We start from the raw sequence: 18,473 nt of genomic DNA, 5'->3' as shown, positions 1-18,473 counted from the left end.
GTGGCACTCCACTTGTCACTGGTTTGAAGTCGGATTTGGAGTCTGCAACTTTTACAGTGTGGGTTCTGTCAGTGAGCCAGTTGGCAACCCATCTTGTGACATAGGAATTTCTACTTAGTTTAGTGAGTTTATGTATAATTCCAGAATGGGGGATGGCGTTGAAAGCCTTGGGGAGGTCAAGATAGGCTGCGTGAACCACCTTACCCTCGTCTACGTCTTTGGTGACTGCTTCAAAGAAATCAATCAGGTTTAGGAGACATGATCTGCTTTTCAGAAACCTGAACTGGGTGGGGTCTCCTTTGTGTTCCATGTCATTTGCCTCAGCACCTACATGCTGTGGTTTGTCTGTGTTTTGTGTTTATCTACATCTCTATGTCCTCCCTCCTGCTCACACCTTCCCCAACTAAAAAAGGGAAAATAGGAATCTGTCACACACACACACACACACACACACACACACACACACACACACACACACACACACACACACACACACACACACATATCAAAATAAAAAAAAAAAACACCCCTGCTTCCCCACCCCCATCCCATTCTTTCCTTCCTCCTATGTGTGTTAATTTACTTGTTGTTCCTCCTTTCTGACTGCTTTACAAACCCATTTCCTTCTGATTTACATTGGTCAATTGGTAAGGACTTTGCTGTGAAGCCCTTATTAATGCTCTCAGCTGTTCTCATAGTGGCTTGCCATTGTATGCATGAATGCGCATCACTGGTAGTATGTTACATGCACATTACTGGGCTCCTTAGGTCACATGACTGTCATTACACAATGTCAGAGAATGCGACCTGTAGGTTTTTTACCAGAGCATTTCTTAATTAGCTTAGCTCCAGTGTGCAAAGTGAATGGCTCGTATTACACTGCCAAACAGGTTTGGACCACACTGTTATTTTGCCATTACACAGCTGTGTAAGTGATGCCTCTGAACCTCAGCAAACATGTTCTAACTGATCATGTGCCAACAGACATGTCTGTGATGTTAGCAAATAATTTACTACTATATATATTCCTTCTCCACACAGTTTCATCCATATTAAATGATAGCCTGGTCTCCTTTTCAGTGCAAGGAATTGCAAGTAACAAACTATATGTGTGAGAAATATTTTACGTATCTGATCACCAAATAAGCCCACATGACAACTGTGTCCTTTTCTTGGGGGTGAGTTGGCAACAATGTTTTAGTTAAGTGACTTGTTAATGTCACACAGAAGGCAAATGGAAAGAATCAAACCCCATATCCTTGGCTGAAGCAGCAGCTCATTAACAACTCAGCCCCTGCACTAACCGTGGGAACTGTGCTTACATACTGCTATACAAACATAAGTTTGTTTGTCAGTAAGTCATGTATTTACTTTACAGTCTGAAAACACAAAATTCATTGCATATCTTTACATGAAGAAAAAAATAAAAAGTGCATATGCTCTACGTAGTATCTATCTACCAAGGTAATGAATAATGATTTTAGAGTTCCTGCTTTACTTTCAAAATGCCACTTAACAGAAAGTTAGGCACAACTTACAGTTGATTCACTTTCCTGCTCTGTGCGGGGATTGTCTAAAATTATAAGTTTCTTCAAGTCATCTTCAATACTTGATTTGTAGTTTTTTCTTGGATATCTCAAGTCTCGAAGAGAAGCCCTCAGTCTGGGCTCACCAAAGATGTTCTTGGAAGTCATGTCTATTTGTCTGTAATAAATAAAGTTACAAGAATAATGGAAATTCTGAACAAACCATTTGTTTCTCTACTACAACGTTAAATGTAATGCTGAAATAAAGTTCATTTTTTGTTAAATATTTTGCTTCCAGTGGTTCTTATTCTTTTTTGTAAAACATGTCTGCATGAATTCAAAACTGACAGCTTGACTTGTCGATGCCATTGTCACTGTATGCATCACACACTTTCATTTACCTATTTTTTTCTGCTCTACAGAGGATCTTGCCCAGTGGATCCTTACCTGCACCCAGTTCATCCACTCATTCTGCAGGGTGGATCGGAGGATTACTATGCGATATGAGAGCTCTATAGCCCATTTATTTTCTGCCTGAGTGGTTCTATACTGGTACAAATTCCCTAGTGATGACAACTAGTTGGTACGGAGTGGGCCAGCTTACTAGTCCTACAGAATGTCACACCCAAATCCAGTGAAGTGTCCCCTCTTGGCAGATCTCCGGCTGCACTGCATGTGCACGTGTATTAGGGCAGCACGTTTTCCAAGCATGTGAGCCACAGGAGCAACACCCAGGGCTCCTGATAGGTGTCTTCCAAGAGGGCAGCCACAGTTTTCCACCCCCGCCCCCAGATAGATAAGCCAGCAGGAGTCACTCACTCCCATCGTCCCATGCCAGTTGTCTGAGCTTATAGTCAACGCAGAACATCTGTCTCCTAAACTGCAGCCAAGGCTTTATCGGTCTAGACCACCAGAGCAGACAAAGTATTCTGCTGTTAATCAAATATTGTTGTTGAAACAAGTGTCTACTTATCATCATTTGTGTCAATTCTGGTAAGATACTTAGTTATGCAGCAGCATAAGACAGACAAAAAAGATGTTATAAAATGAAACTGCAGCAGCTGGAAAACAACAGACCGTATTAGTCAGGAAAATGTGAATCTTGTTTTATAGAACTCCCATAAGTACAAAGCAACGTTCTATATTTCCCATTATTTTACTTCTCACAAAATACTTCTTGAGGATTAGCATCTAATAGTACCTAAGGCACCAGTAGTGTCAGCTTCTGTCAGGACAGATTATGACAGCATAAGTCTTCAAAAGTGGTTGAATTGAAAACATTTTTGCCCAAATCTTCTGCATCAAGGGAACAGCCTTCACGACCTTAAAATTTATATAACTGAAGCAGGAAAACTGGTTCTTCTTTTAAAAGAAGTGTGGGTGCTTTGTCCCATTAAACTTTTTTGTTACCTTTTGTGTAAATCGGTTAAGTGCTACTTTGACAAACTGTGCAGGAAGAACTAGTAGTTTTCCAACAACAAACAACAGTGAGAGTTGAATTATAACTAAGACTATGCTCAAAAGACTGATGCTTTTGAACTGTAGTGCTGGAGAAAACGTTGGACAGTTCCAGCAACTGCAAGAAAATAAAATTAGTTAATACTTAAAGAAATAACTTACTTTGATTAAGATACATTTATCAGTACTTTAAATCCAATCAATTAGCAACTACTTAAACAACTTTCACTACATGAACCTGTATCTTCTATAACAGCACTTTCCTATGTATACTAAACAACCGTGTCCCTGTTAGAAATAAGAGAGTTAAATTCAGTCTGATTCCTTGGTTAACAAAACAAGCAAAGTGCCTTACGACAAATAGAGAAAGAGCCTGGTTTCACTGGAAACAAAACAAAAACTACTCCCGTCTCCATATTTACAGACAGTTTAGAAATCCTGCCAAAAATAAGAACAAAACAGATAAAAGATCTTACTACACCAGTCAACAAAATACATGTCATAGTAATCCTAAAATATTCTGGTCATCAATAAACAAACTCATTTATCGTGGATGTACAATCCATCCAAGTTCACAGAAAGTATTGCTAGACAGTTCATTGCTTTCTTTATTCAAACAGTTGTCTCATTTTTAAAAGACACAGCAACTACATTTACAATTATACAAGAGACTGTTCAACAACCTAATATAATATCTCTCAAACCTACACACACCTCATTCATGAAAAAGCTTCTCCACAAAATTAAATGCACCATTTTAACCCCTGATAACCTTCCTCCTGTATATATTAAACTAAAAGCATATGCAGTAGCCTACCCAATAAACATTCTGAACAACCACTCCAACAAGGAGAGCTATGTCCCTCTGCTCTGGAACAAATCCTACATTTTGCCACTTCACAAAGGTGGGCACTCTACAGACTACACTGACTACTGCCCCATTGCTATCTTGTCCATCCTAGCCAGAAACCTAACGGAAATGCATCCATTACCAACTACTAAAATAAATACTGGAAAATAATTTACTTTGTCCGCCCTAACATGACTTCTACCCACATTACAGCACTAAGACTACAATCTTCAATTTCTGTGCTCACATTAACCAGCACTGCAACAGCGACAAACTAGTATCAGCAGTACCCCCTGAGCTGTCCAGCACCTTAGGTATGGCGTACCATTCTAAACTTCTTAACATACTCCTCACCTTGGACTAGACAGTCCATCCCTGCCATGGTTCTCCAGTTACTTATCTGACAGACACCAAGTGGTCAAATGGACTACTGACATGTCCTCTTACTTTCTTGCTCACAAGGCTCCCCCCCTAGGACCAGTCTTATTTAATATTTTCATTAATAATCTACACAAATCAATCAAAAATGCCTCTATAGTGCAGCATGCAAATGATTCAACACTCATCTGTTCACCTAAAACTATCGAAAAGTTACACTAGCACAGAAATCCCTCCTCACTATACAGGCTCAGCTCTATAACTTCCAGCTTCTACTGAACCCCCTAAAACAAACCACCACTTTATCCCTAAAACATTCCAAGAATACAAACCCAGGTTCACTATAACCTCTTCCAATAACACAACAAATTAAACTTTTTAACAGTCTAAGCAGTTAGGAGTAGTAATTGAACAAAATATGAAAATTTGATCTCAGTATTAAATTAAATTATATTAATTATATTAAATTAAATATATCAAATTACTCCTCCACCCCCCCAATAAATCCAAATCCACACCTCCTACTTTCATTATCACCTCCAAAAACAGGACCACAATCTCCCCCTCCCCTCACACTAAGCTGCTCGGGGTTGAAATAGATAACAATCTAAACTTTAATGTCCATATCTCACAAACCATCACAAATGTACATAAGAAACTAGGAACCCTATACAAACACAAACCATTCCTATTGGACCAAGCTAGAATCTACTTAGCCCAAACCCACCTCCTGTCTACCCTAATGTATGCATCACCAATCCTAATTCATATCAGGAAAACAGACCTAAACAAACTAGAATCATGTTACAATAAAATTGCAAAATTCGCTAACAACTCCACTTTTAGAAGTCATCGCTTTCTTGCCCTGAAGCAACTACAATGGTTAGAACTCCCTCAGCTAATTAGCTATTACCAATTAGTCCTCACCTTCAACACAAGGAACCCTCAGAAAACCCCAGCCCTAAACCAACTTCTGAACCAATATTCTGCAAATCGCCCTCTACGCTCATCCAACAAAACCCTGCTCTGCATAACATGCATAGTAATGCAGGTGCCCTAAGGCGAGCTCAGGGAGGACAGAAACCTCCCGTGGAGCAGGAGGGCAAAAGCTCGTTTGATCTTGATTTTCAGTATGAATACAGACTGTCTAAGCAGGGCCTCACGATCCTTCTGGCTTTTTGGATTTTAAGCAGGAGGTGTCAGAAAAGTTACCACAGGGATAACTGGCTTGTGGCGGGCAAGCATTCATAGCAACGTCGCTTTTTGATCCTTCGATCCCTCTTCCTATCATTCTGAAGCAGAATTCACCAAGTGTTGGATTATTCACCCACTAATAACCAAAGCCAATAACACTGCAGGGAAATGTCTGTTCTCCCACACCATTACTAGGGAATGGAATAACCTCCCCCAAATATCTCCTCTGCACCATCCATCTCACTTTTCAAGACATCACTAAAGTCACATCTCTTGCAATCATGGCTCTGTCCTTGTATCACATAAAATCTTTTCTGCTCTCCTCCCAACTTGCCACACCTCATCTCCTCACTGCTTACCTCAGCTATTCTGTACTACTCAAATACTCCCCATCAGGAAAGTACAGTTGTGTACTTTACCATAAATGTAGATGTTCAAGTGTATTCACTGTTGCAGTCATCACATTTGGGTTACCTGCTTGAAGTAGCCCTCAGACGGCCTGATTATGAAAGTCTTGGGTCCTGCGTCGGTTGCTGTCTCATCTTCCATGACGTCAGGTAATCAGGGGTATAAAGCATGCAGCTGAAGCCATTACATCAGTTTTTCTTGCCCCAGATGTCAGGTGCCCCCACAATAGGAAGCAATTATATACAAAGTTACACCTCCAATAAAAAGTCAAATACACCAAAAAGCTTTAAGCATAGTAAACAAGAAGTACAGTCAATAGAAGTCAGGGGGCTGGAGGGAGGGTAACGAGGACTGCAACAGTGAATACACTCGAACATCTACATTTATGGTAAGTGTACACAACTGTACTATGTTCTTCGTGTTTCACTGTTGCAGTCATCACATTTGGGTAGATTCCCAAAGCTAAGGATGGGAGGAGGTAATTAGATAGCATTAGGACCAGCTATAAGGCCCTGCAAGACTGCAGTGGCAAAGCCAGCTCTGGATTTTGAAAAAATTGGCAAGTGGTAATGCTTGGTGAAGGTATGTACAGAACTCCAGGTAGCAGCTTCTAGGATGTCCCAGGTAGGGACATCTCTGAGGAAAGGCTGTATAGGTAGATGCAGCCCTGGTTGAATGTGGTCTTATCCCTGTGGAGTAGGTTTTCAATGGTGCTTATAGCAGAAATAAATGCAGTGGCCTATCCACTTAGAAATGGTTTGCTTTGAAATGGCCTTCCCCTCTGTCTCTGCAGCAAATGCAATCAGCATCTTTTAAGATTTCCTGAGAGGTTTAGTCCTGTCCAAGTAAAATCTAAGTTGTCTGTGCACTTCCAAGGAATGCAGTATTCGTTCCCATTTGTTCTGTGAATTAAAAAAGAAGGCTGGCAAATGAATGGACTGATTAAGGGCCATACTGGATACCACCTTGGGCATGAAGGAGAGATTAGTCCTGAGGGACACCCTGTCCGCATGAAAGATGATGAAAGACCCCACTGCCACGAGATCCTGTAATTCAGACACCCTTCTTGCTGAAGTGATGGCTAGAAGGAAGGCTGTTTTCCAAGAAAGGAATTTCAACTCTGCATTTTCAGCTGGCTCACAGGGAGGTAGAGTGAGCTTTTCCAATACAAAGTTGAGGTCCCAGGCTGGAGTAGGGGCTCTCCTGGGTGGACTAAACTTTTTGGCCCCTCTGAGGAACTGCTTCAGCAGTGGATGAGAGAAGAGGGGTGGTTCTGTATTACAATGAGCTGAAACGGCTGAGGCATGAATTTTGATGGAGGAAAAGGAAAGGCCCTTGTGAAGCATCTCAGTTGAGCACTGAAGAATCTGAGGTACATTGGGTGCTGCTGTGCCCATCCCCTGAGTTTGGCTCCAGGGAACACAATCTTTTCCATTTTTCAGCATAGGATTTTTTAGTACTAGGCCTCCTTGCCTCCCGAATGACATTCATCACTTGCTTACTGAGGGATGGTAACGGAGAGATCAGGTAATTAGCCAGGCTGCCAGGTTCAGGGTTTAAAGCTGTGGGTGCAGAATCTGGCCCTCCTGCTGTGACATCAGGGCAGGGGTCTGAGGCAGGTGCCAAGGTGCCAGCAGTGACACACTGCGTAAGAGGGGGTACCAGTGTTGACGTGGCCAGTCTGGTTCAATCAGTATTGTCCTTGGTTTATCCTGTTTGAGCTTTAGTAGTACCTTGGAGAGGAGAGGCAGAGGGGGAAAGGCATAAACGGTTAGGTTTCTCCAGGTGAAGGACAGGGCGTCCACTTTCCAAGCTTGTTTGTGGGGAGTCCTTGTGCAGAATTTGTCCAATTGGTAGTTCTGGGGGGAGGCAAACAGGTCCATCTCTGGGCTCCTCCATTTGTTTCTCAACATGTTGAATATCTTTGGATCCAGTTTCCACTCGTGTGGGTCCATGAGATTTCTTCTTAGGTTGTCTGACAGTGTATTTAGCTTTTCTGGCAAGAATTGAGCCTGTAGGTGCACTTGGTAGCTCAAGGCTGTGTTCCACACAGCCATGGCTAGTCTGCAGAGAGGATATGAGTGGGTTCCTCCGTGCTTGTTTATATACCACATAACAGTGGTGTTGTCCGTCTTTACCAATAACTGTCCTGGAAGAATGTGGTCCTTGAAGGCTGTCAGAGCATTCTGTACAGCTAACATTTCTTTTTGATTGATATGGAGGTGTATTTGACTTGATTTCCATTTGCCCTGAATGCACTTCCCTGCCAAGTGAGCCCCTCATGCATAGGGTTTGGGCGACAGGGGGTAGAGTGAATGGCAGTTCCTTGTTTTGGTGGCAGGCCTCTTCCCACCAAAGGAACTCTATCTGTAAACAAGGTATGATAGGAATCATTGATTCTATATCCTGAGAATGTTGACATCATAGGCTTTTTAGATACCATTGCAATTTCTTCATATGCAGTCTTGCATATGGAATTAGTAGAATGCAGGAGGCCATGGACCCCAGGGCTTGCAGTATTTTCCTTGTGGATAGCTGGGTTTTTGGGGCCAGTAGTTTGAAGTAGGCTGTCAAATGAACTTGTTTCTCTGGCGTGAGGTAGGTCATCTGGGAAGTTGTATTCAAGCTTGCTCCCAGGAATACAATTTGTTGGCAGGGTACCAGATGTGATTTATTTTCGTTTATGTTGTACCCCAGAGAAGTTAGTAATTTCTTTACAAATGCCACGTTTTAATAGTATGTTATGGCTTTCTGCCTGAATTAGACAATCATCCAGGTATGGGTATATCTGAATATTTCTTTGCCTGCAAAATGCAATGACTGGAGCTAGGCACTTTGTGAATACCCTGGGTGCAGTAGATAAGCCAAAGGGCAGTGCAGAGAGTTGATAGTGCATGTAGCCTGCTTTGAAGCCTAGGTATCTTCTGCAAGATTCCCTTATTGGGATGTGCAGGTAGGCTTCCTTTAAATCTAGTGTTGCCAACCAGGCATCTTTGCCTCGCATAGGAAGTTGCTGATGAAGAGTTAGCATCTTGAATTTTGGGATTAACAAAAATGTGTTTAGGATAGACAGGTCCAGGACAGGATGCCAGGAATTGTCTTTTCTGGGTACCAGAAAAAGTCCTGAGTAGAAACCTTATCCCCATTCTTCTTCTGGAACAGGTTGAATAGCCCTGATGCTTAGAAGAGACAGAACTTGCTTTTGAGCCATTGCCCACTGATTTGGGGGTAGATCTGGCCAACCGTTTGGGGTTGGTAAAGAGTGGAATTGGAATCTGTATCCTTGGGAAACTATATTTAAAACCCATTTGTCCTGGCTAATGAGTTCACAATTTTTTGCCTGCAGGGCAATCTTTCCCCCTAAAGGAACAGTCAGTTGTGCAGGGCTTGGAAGGTTTAAAGTTAAGTTATTGAGACAGTTTGCCATAGGGGGGAGTCTTACTACTCCCTGCTTTGGAAGTGGGGCCCCCACTTCTTAGTCCTGTGAGTACCTTGGGGTTGGATAATTGGCTAGGCTTAAAATGGCTCACAACGGCAGTTAGCCTAGTACTAATCTATGAACCTATGAACTGAAGCCCGCTGGGTGTACTGCTGGCTCTGGGTTTGGACTGAGAAGGCCTGGAAGAGGCAGGAAAGGACCAATTCTTAGAGGGCCAATGTCTACTAAATCTGGGAGGCTGTACTTGTAGGAAATCTTTAACAGTTTGCATAGATTTAGCTTTTTCCTCCATCTTTTTAAGTACGACTTCTGCTTTGTTGCCAAACAAGCGGTCCTGGTTTAAGGGAGCATCCAGCAATTTAGCTTTAATATGATCTGGCAAAGATTGCTCCTTAAGCCAAGCATGCCTTCTAAGTACAGACCCAGTGACAGCATCCCTGCAAGATGCCTCTAATGAATCAAAATCACATTGCAAAGTATGTTTTCCAACTTGTTCAGCAGAATGCATTAAATCCTGTAAATCTTTATTTTCAGCACAGTCTGGAATCAACATCATTTTCTGTTTAAGCAATGCAATAATATGCTGCTGATACTTTAACATGTGAAACTGGCAGTTTAAGGCCCTAATGGCCAAAGTTGCAGAAGTGTATACCTTCTTACCCCATCTATCCAGGGCCCTGGAATCTCTATCAGAAGGGGTAGGATTTTTGGCAGTAGTAACCTTAATGCCACTGGGTCCCTGTGAAATGATCTCAGGATCCACAGTAAGATTTTTTAAAGAGGAATTTGTGAGAGTCCGGAGCCCTGTAATACCTATTAGGTTTTCTGGGAGCAGGAGGTAAAGAATCAGGGGCCAGGCTAGATTCCGAGAAGGCATCATCAACAATGTCCAGTACAGGAGGGATAGCTAAAGACCTGTGTTGGGGTAGGAGTAAGAAATCCCTAAGCCTCTTTTTGGAGTTAGAGTAATCCTGGCTTTCCCAGCGGAAATGCTCCCTAAGAGTATGCAAGGTTTCACCAAAAGAGAAATCCTCTGGAGGGGAAGCAGAGGGAATGGAGTTCTCTGCATCAGAATCCTCATACCCAGATAAGGGTAAATCCTGGTCATCAGAGGAAACAGAAAATTCAGAGCCCTAATCAGAAGGAAAATCAGTCCTAGGTCTTTTAGAGGAGGAAGGGTGCCTTCCCCTGATTAGAGTAATAAGGTCTTCAGTCATTCTTATCATTTGTGTTTTAGGCATAGGGGCCTAACCATGTGTTCTGGTCGTCATTTTTTTAGGCATGGATCGAGTTTTAAGGCCTTGAAGAAGAAGATGGTGTCGGTTTAATATCAAGTCAGTAGGCTTGAATACACCCTCAGAAGCCGGTGCCTGCACAGCGGCTCCGGACCCATCCAAGATAGAGACATCTGCAGGTTCCACAGTCGAAGAAGCATCTCGCGGCATACTGGACTCCGAATGGGTCTCAGTAGAGGCCTGCGAATCTGAAGTAGCTGGTATCAGGGGCTGTGAAAGTGCCTCACTGAGTACCGGCGAACTGGCGACTAGCTTAGGAGAAGTGTCGTCGGCAGCTTTGGAACTATGCAGTCTGTCTCTGTCTTGCTTTGCATTTTTTTGGAATGTCCATAGTCAGGTGGCTTACCGAAGCCATTTCTGGATAATTGAACTGAGTACCAAAATATTTAGAAGCATAAATAAACCAACGACGAATACTTCGAGATTTGAATAAGACACAAAATCGACAGCGAGGTATGACGTGGTCTGGGCCTAAGCAAGGAATGCAGTACGAATGAAAATCTTTATGAGGTATTTGCTTTCTACAAGAAATACAATTGTTAACTTTTACTGACATCGGTTTAGAGCAAGAAAAAGGTTCCCCAATGGGATACTTAGCTTAGTTGAAGACTTTGGTTCTGAAACTCGAAAACGAAAATTTCAGGAGTCAGCCGACCGGCACTTGCGAACTGCTTCTGCTTCAGGCACCGCACGGCAAGAAATACTGATGTAATGGCTTCGGTTGCATGCTTTATATCCCTGACTACCTGACGTCATGGAAGATGAGACAGCAAGCGACGCAGGACCCAAGACTTTGATAATCAGAGGGCTACTGCAAGCAGTTAACCCAAATGTGATGACTGCAACAGTGAAACACGAAGAACATCTACTATCCTACAAACTATTTCTCATGCTATGACATATCTCCCGAATAGCATTATTTTCCAGACTCCATTCCTTCATTTTTATGCTTTGTACTACCAATACGGAATTCAAAGTTTTGCTATCTATATACCAAGCTTGCTCAAATCAAACTAAGGTACGAAAAATCTCCTTGATTGTGTGTGTGTATATATATATATATATATATATATATATATATATATATATATATATATATATATTTATATATGCCACTTTATAGAAATTTTCTGTCATTCGTGGATTATGTGTTGTCATATAAAGACATGGAGCTCTGATTGTATATATGCCTCTGTACAGAAATTTTTTTTGTCATTTGTTGTATTTGTACTGTTATGTTATGAAGCTTTTCTCCCCGGGCCTTCACTGTAAATGGACCTTGTTCCAGTCGGACTTTCCCAGTAAACAAATGTAAAATAAATAAAAAATAAAATAAATATAAAAGAATCACTCAAAAAATGCATCATAAACTTGGTCTCCTCTACAGAATCAAACCATTTTAAATGAATAAGCAAAAGTATGAAGAGCCACAGCATACCTGCTTCCAACCCATCTGTAGAAGGCCCCCATACTTATCAATCTACAAACCACCCAAATGAACCTATTTGAACAATGTTATACAAAACTGCAAAATTCTCAGCTAACCTACTACACAGGTCATAACACTGCTTGGCCCCTAAATCACAGTTGCAGGGTTATCCTGCTGGCAGGTTGCCCTCAGTCGGCCTGAATTCCAAAGTCTTGGGTCCTGCGTCGGTTGCTGTCACCCCTTCCCTGACATCAGGTCGTCAGGGTTATAAAAGATGCAGCCGATGCAATTTTATTCAGTTTTTCTTGCCCCAGATGTCAGGTGTCCCCAAAATGGTAGGTTAAAATTATGTAAATAAAACATACATGTACCAAAATAAGCTTTACCTTAATCTATAAGCAAATACACCACCTAGGTTGTATAGATTAGAGAAGTAAAGTTAAGTTCCAGCAAAAATAAGGGGGATGGAGGGTGGGTAACCTGGACTGCAACAATGTCAAGCTTGGTTAAGCCATAACCAACCAGATATCTTAGCCATCTAAAACTTGGCTCAAGCCCTTTATCTCTGACTCTGAGATTCTGCCCCCAGGATTTCATTGTCTCAGAAATGACCGACTAAAAAAAGGTGGAGGCACTGCCCTAGTCTACTCCAACCTTCTTACCTTAATTCCCCTCCAAATTCTAATTCCTCAATTCCAGAACACTGAACTAACTGCTGGAATTCTAAAACTAAATAAACATAAACATATCTGCATCATTGCCCTATATATCTCACCTGGTAACAATATCTCTACACTCAAAAATATTCTCCTGTGGGCCTCTACTGAAATTAACTATGAAACTTATATCCTTGGTGATGTGAATATTGACTGGAATAAAATCAATTGTCCCTCTCCCTCCCTATCCATTAACCTCTCTAACTTCACTCAAATAATCTTCTCCATCACTCGACCTAACAAAATAAACCCTCCCGGATCTACTATAGATTGGATCCTAGTCTCAGATCCAAATAAAATAACCAATTCTGGCACAATTCCTGATACCTTTAGCGACCACCTCCCAGCCTTCATGCATCGCTCAACTAGTTCCTCCCCACACCAGCATCAGTACATTCAAACTCGTAACCTCAGTAGCTTCAACCCAACTACTTTCTCAAATACTTTCAAACAAATGAACTGTGAAATTCTAAACATCCTTCCTCTTGACAAGGCTCTAGAACACTTCAACTCTTTCTTCCTTGATATTTTAAACTCATTAGCCCCACTAAGAAACAAAAGGATAAAAACTAAAACTGCTCCTTGGCTATCCAAAGAGACAAAACAGATTTTGCACCACAGAGACAAACCATGGAAGCTTTACCAAAACAATAAACTGGACAATACCTTGCTCCAATATAAACAGCTCAGCAACCGTGCAAAACGACTAATCACCAAAGGCAAAAAATTCTACTATATTAAACTTCAGTCCAATAACAATAAAAAACCCCCAAAATTCTGGAACTCTGTAAACTCACTCCTCAATCCAAGCTTCAAGAATAATCCCTGGCCTGACCCAAGTAAATCTGACCTTGAACTAGGCTCTGAATTTAACTCTTTTTTTCATAGACACTATTACTACCCTCACCAAGACATTTCCCAATAATAACCCAACTGTTCTACACTCTCCCCTTTCTAACTCACCTCATCTGTTTGAACTCAAACCCATCTCCACTAACTTTATAAAAAAACTTTTGTCCAAACTTAAACCTTTCTCTAACGCTCCCAACAATATTCCCTCTTCCTTCCTAAAATGTGCTGCTGATGGCATTGCACTCCCAATCAGCATCATTATCAACCGATCCATAAAAGAATAATACATCCCCAAACTATGGCGCTCAGCTTATATTCTTCCACTTCATAAAGGAGGCAAAAATACCAGCATTTCAAACTTTCGGCCACTGCTTTGCTCTCACCAATCTCCAAGGTCCAAGAAAAATGCATCCACCTCCAACTTATGCCTTTCCTGACCCAAAACAATTTTCTCACTCCTTCCCAGCATGGCTTCTGTCCAGGTCATAGCACAATAACCGCTCTACTCTCTTTCCTAGAAACTGTCAATCAAGCCTGATATTCAGGCCACTTAGTTTCTACTGTTTTACTCTATCTGTCTAAAGCCTTTGATACTGTTTCCCACAAGCACCTTCTCTGTCATCTCTCAAACCTTAATCTCTCACATAATGCTTTATCCTAGTTCTCCAGCTATCTATCAGACAGATCACAGGCAGTCAAATGGAAGAACTCCATCTCTTCCTTCCTACTTACCCCAAATGGCTTACCACAGGGATCCATTCTTTGGACAATGCTTTTTAATAACTTCATCAATAACTTTCACACTGCTATTCCTGAAATCATTCAATACGCAGACGATTCAACCTTAGTCTGCTCTGCCTCAGACCTCTCTGAATTGCTGACTAAAACCCAAACTGCCTTCTCAACAACTGAAAACTGGATGCACCAAAACCATCTCTCTCTCAATGCAAATAAATCAAAGATTATGCTATTCCCTCCCACAAAGACCCTCTCCTACGATAAAAACAACTTCAAAGTCTATAGTCAAACCAACTCACCTATAGAAGTAGTCCCCCCTCTGCCAAACTACTTGGCATTACTGTAGATGAACACCTCAAGTTTGATATTTATATTCAACAAAATATTAAGAAAACCCACCAAAAGCTAGGTATGCTGTATAGGAATAATCACTTTCTCTCCAACTCTACCAGGCAAACTCTGGCCTTGACTTATCTTCTTCCTTCCTTATTATACGGAGCCCCTCTCCTAACCAATCTGAACTCCTCTATCACCTCTAAACTAGAAAACTGCTGCAACAAAATCTCTAAATTTGCCTCTAAATCTAAAAGTACCACCCATCACTGCCTAACCCTACAATCCCTGAATTTTCTTGAACTCTCAAACTACCTAGACTATCTCCAACTCACTACTGCACATAGACTCATATTTCACCCAACAAAATATCCCGCTCTAACCAACATCCTTACCCCTTATACACCCAACAGATCTCTCAGATCTGAAAATCAGAACTTGATTACTATCCATAAACCTAAACGTCCTCTGGCCAACTTCTCCTATCTTTCTCACTACGCAAAAAATGGAATTCCCTTCCCTCCACACGAAGGACCATACCAAACTCAGAAAACTTCAAAACCCAACTATTCAAACACCTGTCCACTAAATGGAAATGTACCTGCCTTCACCCAACCTAATCCAAGGGGGTTCTCGCTCTAGTTCCCAAGCTCTACAGCTCTCATAGTTATCTTCCTATGAGCCTATCTAAACTCTCAACATTTTCTATAGCCTCTCTCTAAGCTCTCACCTCCTACAGCTACCCTCACACAGCCCAACCTTGTAAATATTGTAAATAGCATTCTACTTTTGATGTGCGTATGTAAAGCGTATTTACATTTTCTTAAATGGTTTGTATGTAAACTGTTTCCACACCTAACCCACATCTGTTTTCCTCAAATGAAACTGTGTGATCCCTACCTTCAAACTTAATGAATTTAACTATGCATGATATTGAATACATTTATGAGTACCTATTCTACATAAGATATATAATATTAACTATCATTTGTATCTAAATTGTATAATGCATCTTGGAGCTTTTCTCCCCGGGCCTCCACTGAAAATGGGTCAATTCGGCCCAGTGGACTTCCCCGGTAACCAAATTGCAAATAAGGACAGAAAGTACAGTTGTGTACACTTACCATAAATGTAGATGTTTGAGAGGGGAGGTTCTGTGTTATAATGAGCTGAATGCTGTCAGAGCATTCTGTACAGCTAACATTTCTTTTTGTTTGATATGCAGATGCATTTGACTTGGGTTCCACTTGCCCTGAATGCACTTCCCTGGAATCATTACATTTGGGTTATCTGCTTGCAGGTAGCCCTCAGTCGGCCTGATTAACAAAGTCTTGGGTCCTGCAACAGTTGCTGTCCCTTCATCCATGACGTCAAGTCGTCAGGGGTATAAAACATGCAGCCGACGCCATTACATCAGTTTTTCTTGCCCCAGATGCCAGGTGTCCCCTAATGGGAAGCAATTAAATATAAAAATACAATAATATACCTCTAACCAAAAAGCAAATACACCAAAAAAGGCTTTTAATCATAGTAAAGGAAAACAGAGGTATAACCAAAAGAAGTTAGGGGACTAGAGGGAGGGTAACCAATTCATCGAGAAGTTTTATGGGGTAACCTCTATGTGTGAACATACTCTTCAGTAGTTCACATTCCTTATTACAGTCATCATCCTGGGTCACTGGCCTTTAACCAACTCGTCAGAGCAGCACGTGTAGTGAGCCAGGATGATGACTATAATAAGGAATGTGAATTACTGAAGAGTATGTTCACACATAAAGGGTACCCCATAAAACTTCTCGATGAATTGGTTAGAGAAGTTACAGAAAAAAGATTGAATGGAACATATAAACCCTTATTGACTATAAAACACCCTCAGTTGGATCAGGGTAAAAACATTAAGATAACACCAGAAGGACACATGGCATGCTGCTCTGACAAGTTTAAACACTCAGATCCAAAGCTCATTTTAACGTTTAATACACTTAATTATCAATGCATAGAAAGTATGAAGAAAAACTGGGCATTATTTAAAAGCAATCCCACTCTAGGTATCAAGGTGGGAGACTACCCCAATGTAATATTTAGAAGGGGTAAGAATTTGAAGTCACTGCTAGAACAACCGGCCTTTAATCCAATGAGAACTGCCGGTATATATAAATGCCAAAACTTCAATTATTGCAGACACATTACAGAGACCAATAGAGTTACAATACAGAATTTCCATTGTAAGGTAAGACACATATTTAATTGCAACTCTAAAATGGTTGTGTACCTAGCAGTGTGCCAAAAATGCCCAGTGTTTTACGTTGGAAAAACAGAGCGCAAACTACGTGAATGAATTTACGAACACCAATATACAATAACTAAGAATAAATTGGATAACACACTTGCCAAACACATTTCTACCCATACAGACCATGGCTTCAAATTCTTAGCAATTGATCAGGTAAACAATGACAGAAGGGGTGCACCTACACCCTTACTGTTAGAAGAATTGGAACTAACTTGGCAAATAAGACTTAATGCCTACAATTTTCCAGGTCTGAATGAGTCGTGCTCAATAAGTAGTGTTCTTAAATTAATGAGTTTAAGAAGATGATGTCAAGGTAATATGATCACTACCTTTAATAATAATAACCTTGGCATACCTTTAATGCATTACACACATACATGTTTTATTAATATTATTTTTTACTTTTTAGTCTTCATTACTTATTGTTACTTTTTATTTTTTAAGTCTTCATTACTAGTATTTTCAACACTAAGATACTGTGTTGCTTTAGATATTCATGGAAGGGCTTGTATTACTGCTTGTAGACTGTTTTAGTTTAATTACTTTGTGCAACAGTGTTACACAACCTTTTTAATTAATTGTCTTGTACGATTGGTTGATTACATTACCTTAATTGTATTTTAACAAGGGTTTTAATGTTTTATGTATTTCTGAAGAAGTTTGCACACAGTGCATACGAAATGCGCTTTAAATAAATTGTCTATACGGTGGAGCTTGGTTATTTGATACCGTTGACTACTGCAACTCTCTTGTTTGGATTTTTCGTTGTTGATTTCTTTTTCATTCTCCAAAACAAAGTTAAGGTCCCAGGCTGGGGTTGGAGCTCTCCTGGGTGGTCTCAAATGTTTGGCCCCTCTGAGGAATTGCTTGAGCAGTGGATGAGAGAAGAGGGGAGGTTCTGTGTTATAATGAGCTGAAATGGCTGAGGCGTGGATTTTAACAGAGAAAAAAGACAGGCCCTTGTGAAGCATCTCAGTTAAGTATTGTAAAATCTGAGGTAAATTGGGTGCTGCTGTGCTCATCCCTTGAGATTGGTTCTAGGCATAGAATCTTTTCTTTTTTTCAGCACAAGATTTTCTAGTACTAGGCCTCCTTGCCTCGAAAATGATATCCATCACAGTTTACTGAGGGATGGTAAAGGAGAGAATATGTAATTAGCCAGGCTGCAAGGTTCAGCGTTAGAAGCTGAGGGTGCAGAATCTGGTTCTCCTGCTGAGACAACAGGAAAGGAGTCTGAGGCAGGTGCCATGGGGATAACCATGACACACTGCGCAGGAGGGGGTACAAGTGTTGGCGCGGCCAGTCTGGCGCAATCAAAATCATCCTTGGTTTGTCCTGTTTGATTTTTAGTAGTACTTTGGAGAGCAGAGGCAGAGGGGGGAAGGCATAGACTGATAGGTTTTTCCAGCTGAAGGACAGAGCATCCACTTTCCAGGCTTGTTTGTGGGGCGTCCTTGTGCAAAATTTGTCCAATTGGTAGTTCTGGGGAGATGCAAACAGGTCTATATCTGGGCTCCCCAATTACTTGTCAACATGTTGAAAATCCTTGGTTGCAGTTTCCACT

The 18,473-nt window shown here is 41.1% G+C and overlaps 1 protein-coding gene across 3 annotated transcripts in view; it reads right to left on the bottom strand.

Annotated features, from left to right (window-relative positions):
• SIPA1L3 (signal induced proliferation associated 1 like 3) overlaps nt 1–18,473 on the bottom strand; it is a 3,185,962-nt gene that overhangs the window by 824,739 nt on the left and 2,342,750 nt on the right. For all 3 annotated transcript variants that reach the window (XM_044062280.1, XM_044062270.1, XM_044062288.1), the window contains exon 16: nt 1,539–1,704. In XM_044062280.1, coding sequence (XP_043918215.1) covers nt 1,539–1,704 — 166 coding nt within the window. The remainder of the gene's footprint in view (nt 1–1,538; nt 1,705–18,473) is intronic.

Source organism: Protopterus annectens, chromosome 1.part0, assembly GCF_019279795.1.
Source record: "Protopterus annectens isolate FY-2018-M chromosome 1.part0, PAN1.0, whole genome shotgun sequence".
Lineage (NCBI taxonomy): Eukaryota > Metazoa > Chordata > Ceratodontiformes > Protopteridae > Protopterus > Protopterus annectens.
The sequence above is the reverse complement of the archived record's forward strand: the minus strand, read 5'-3'. Positions and strand labels throughout refer to the sequence as shown.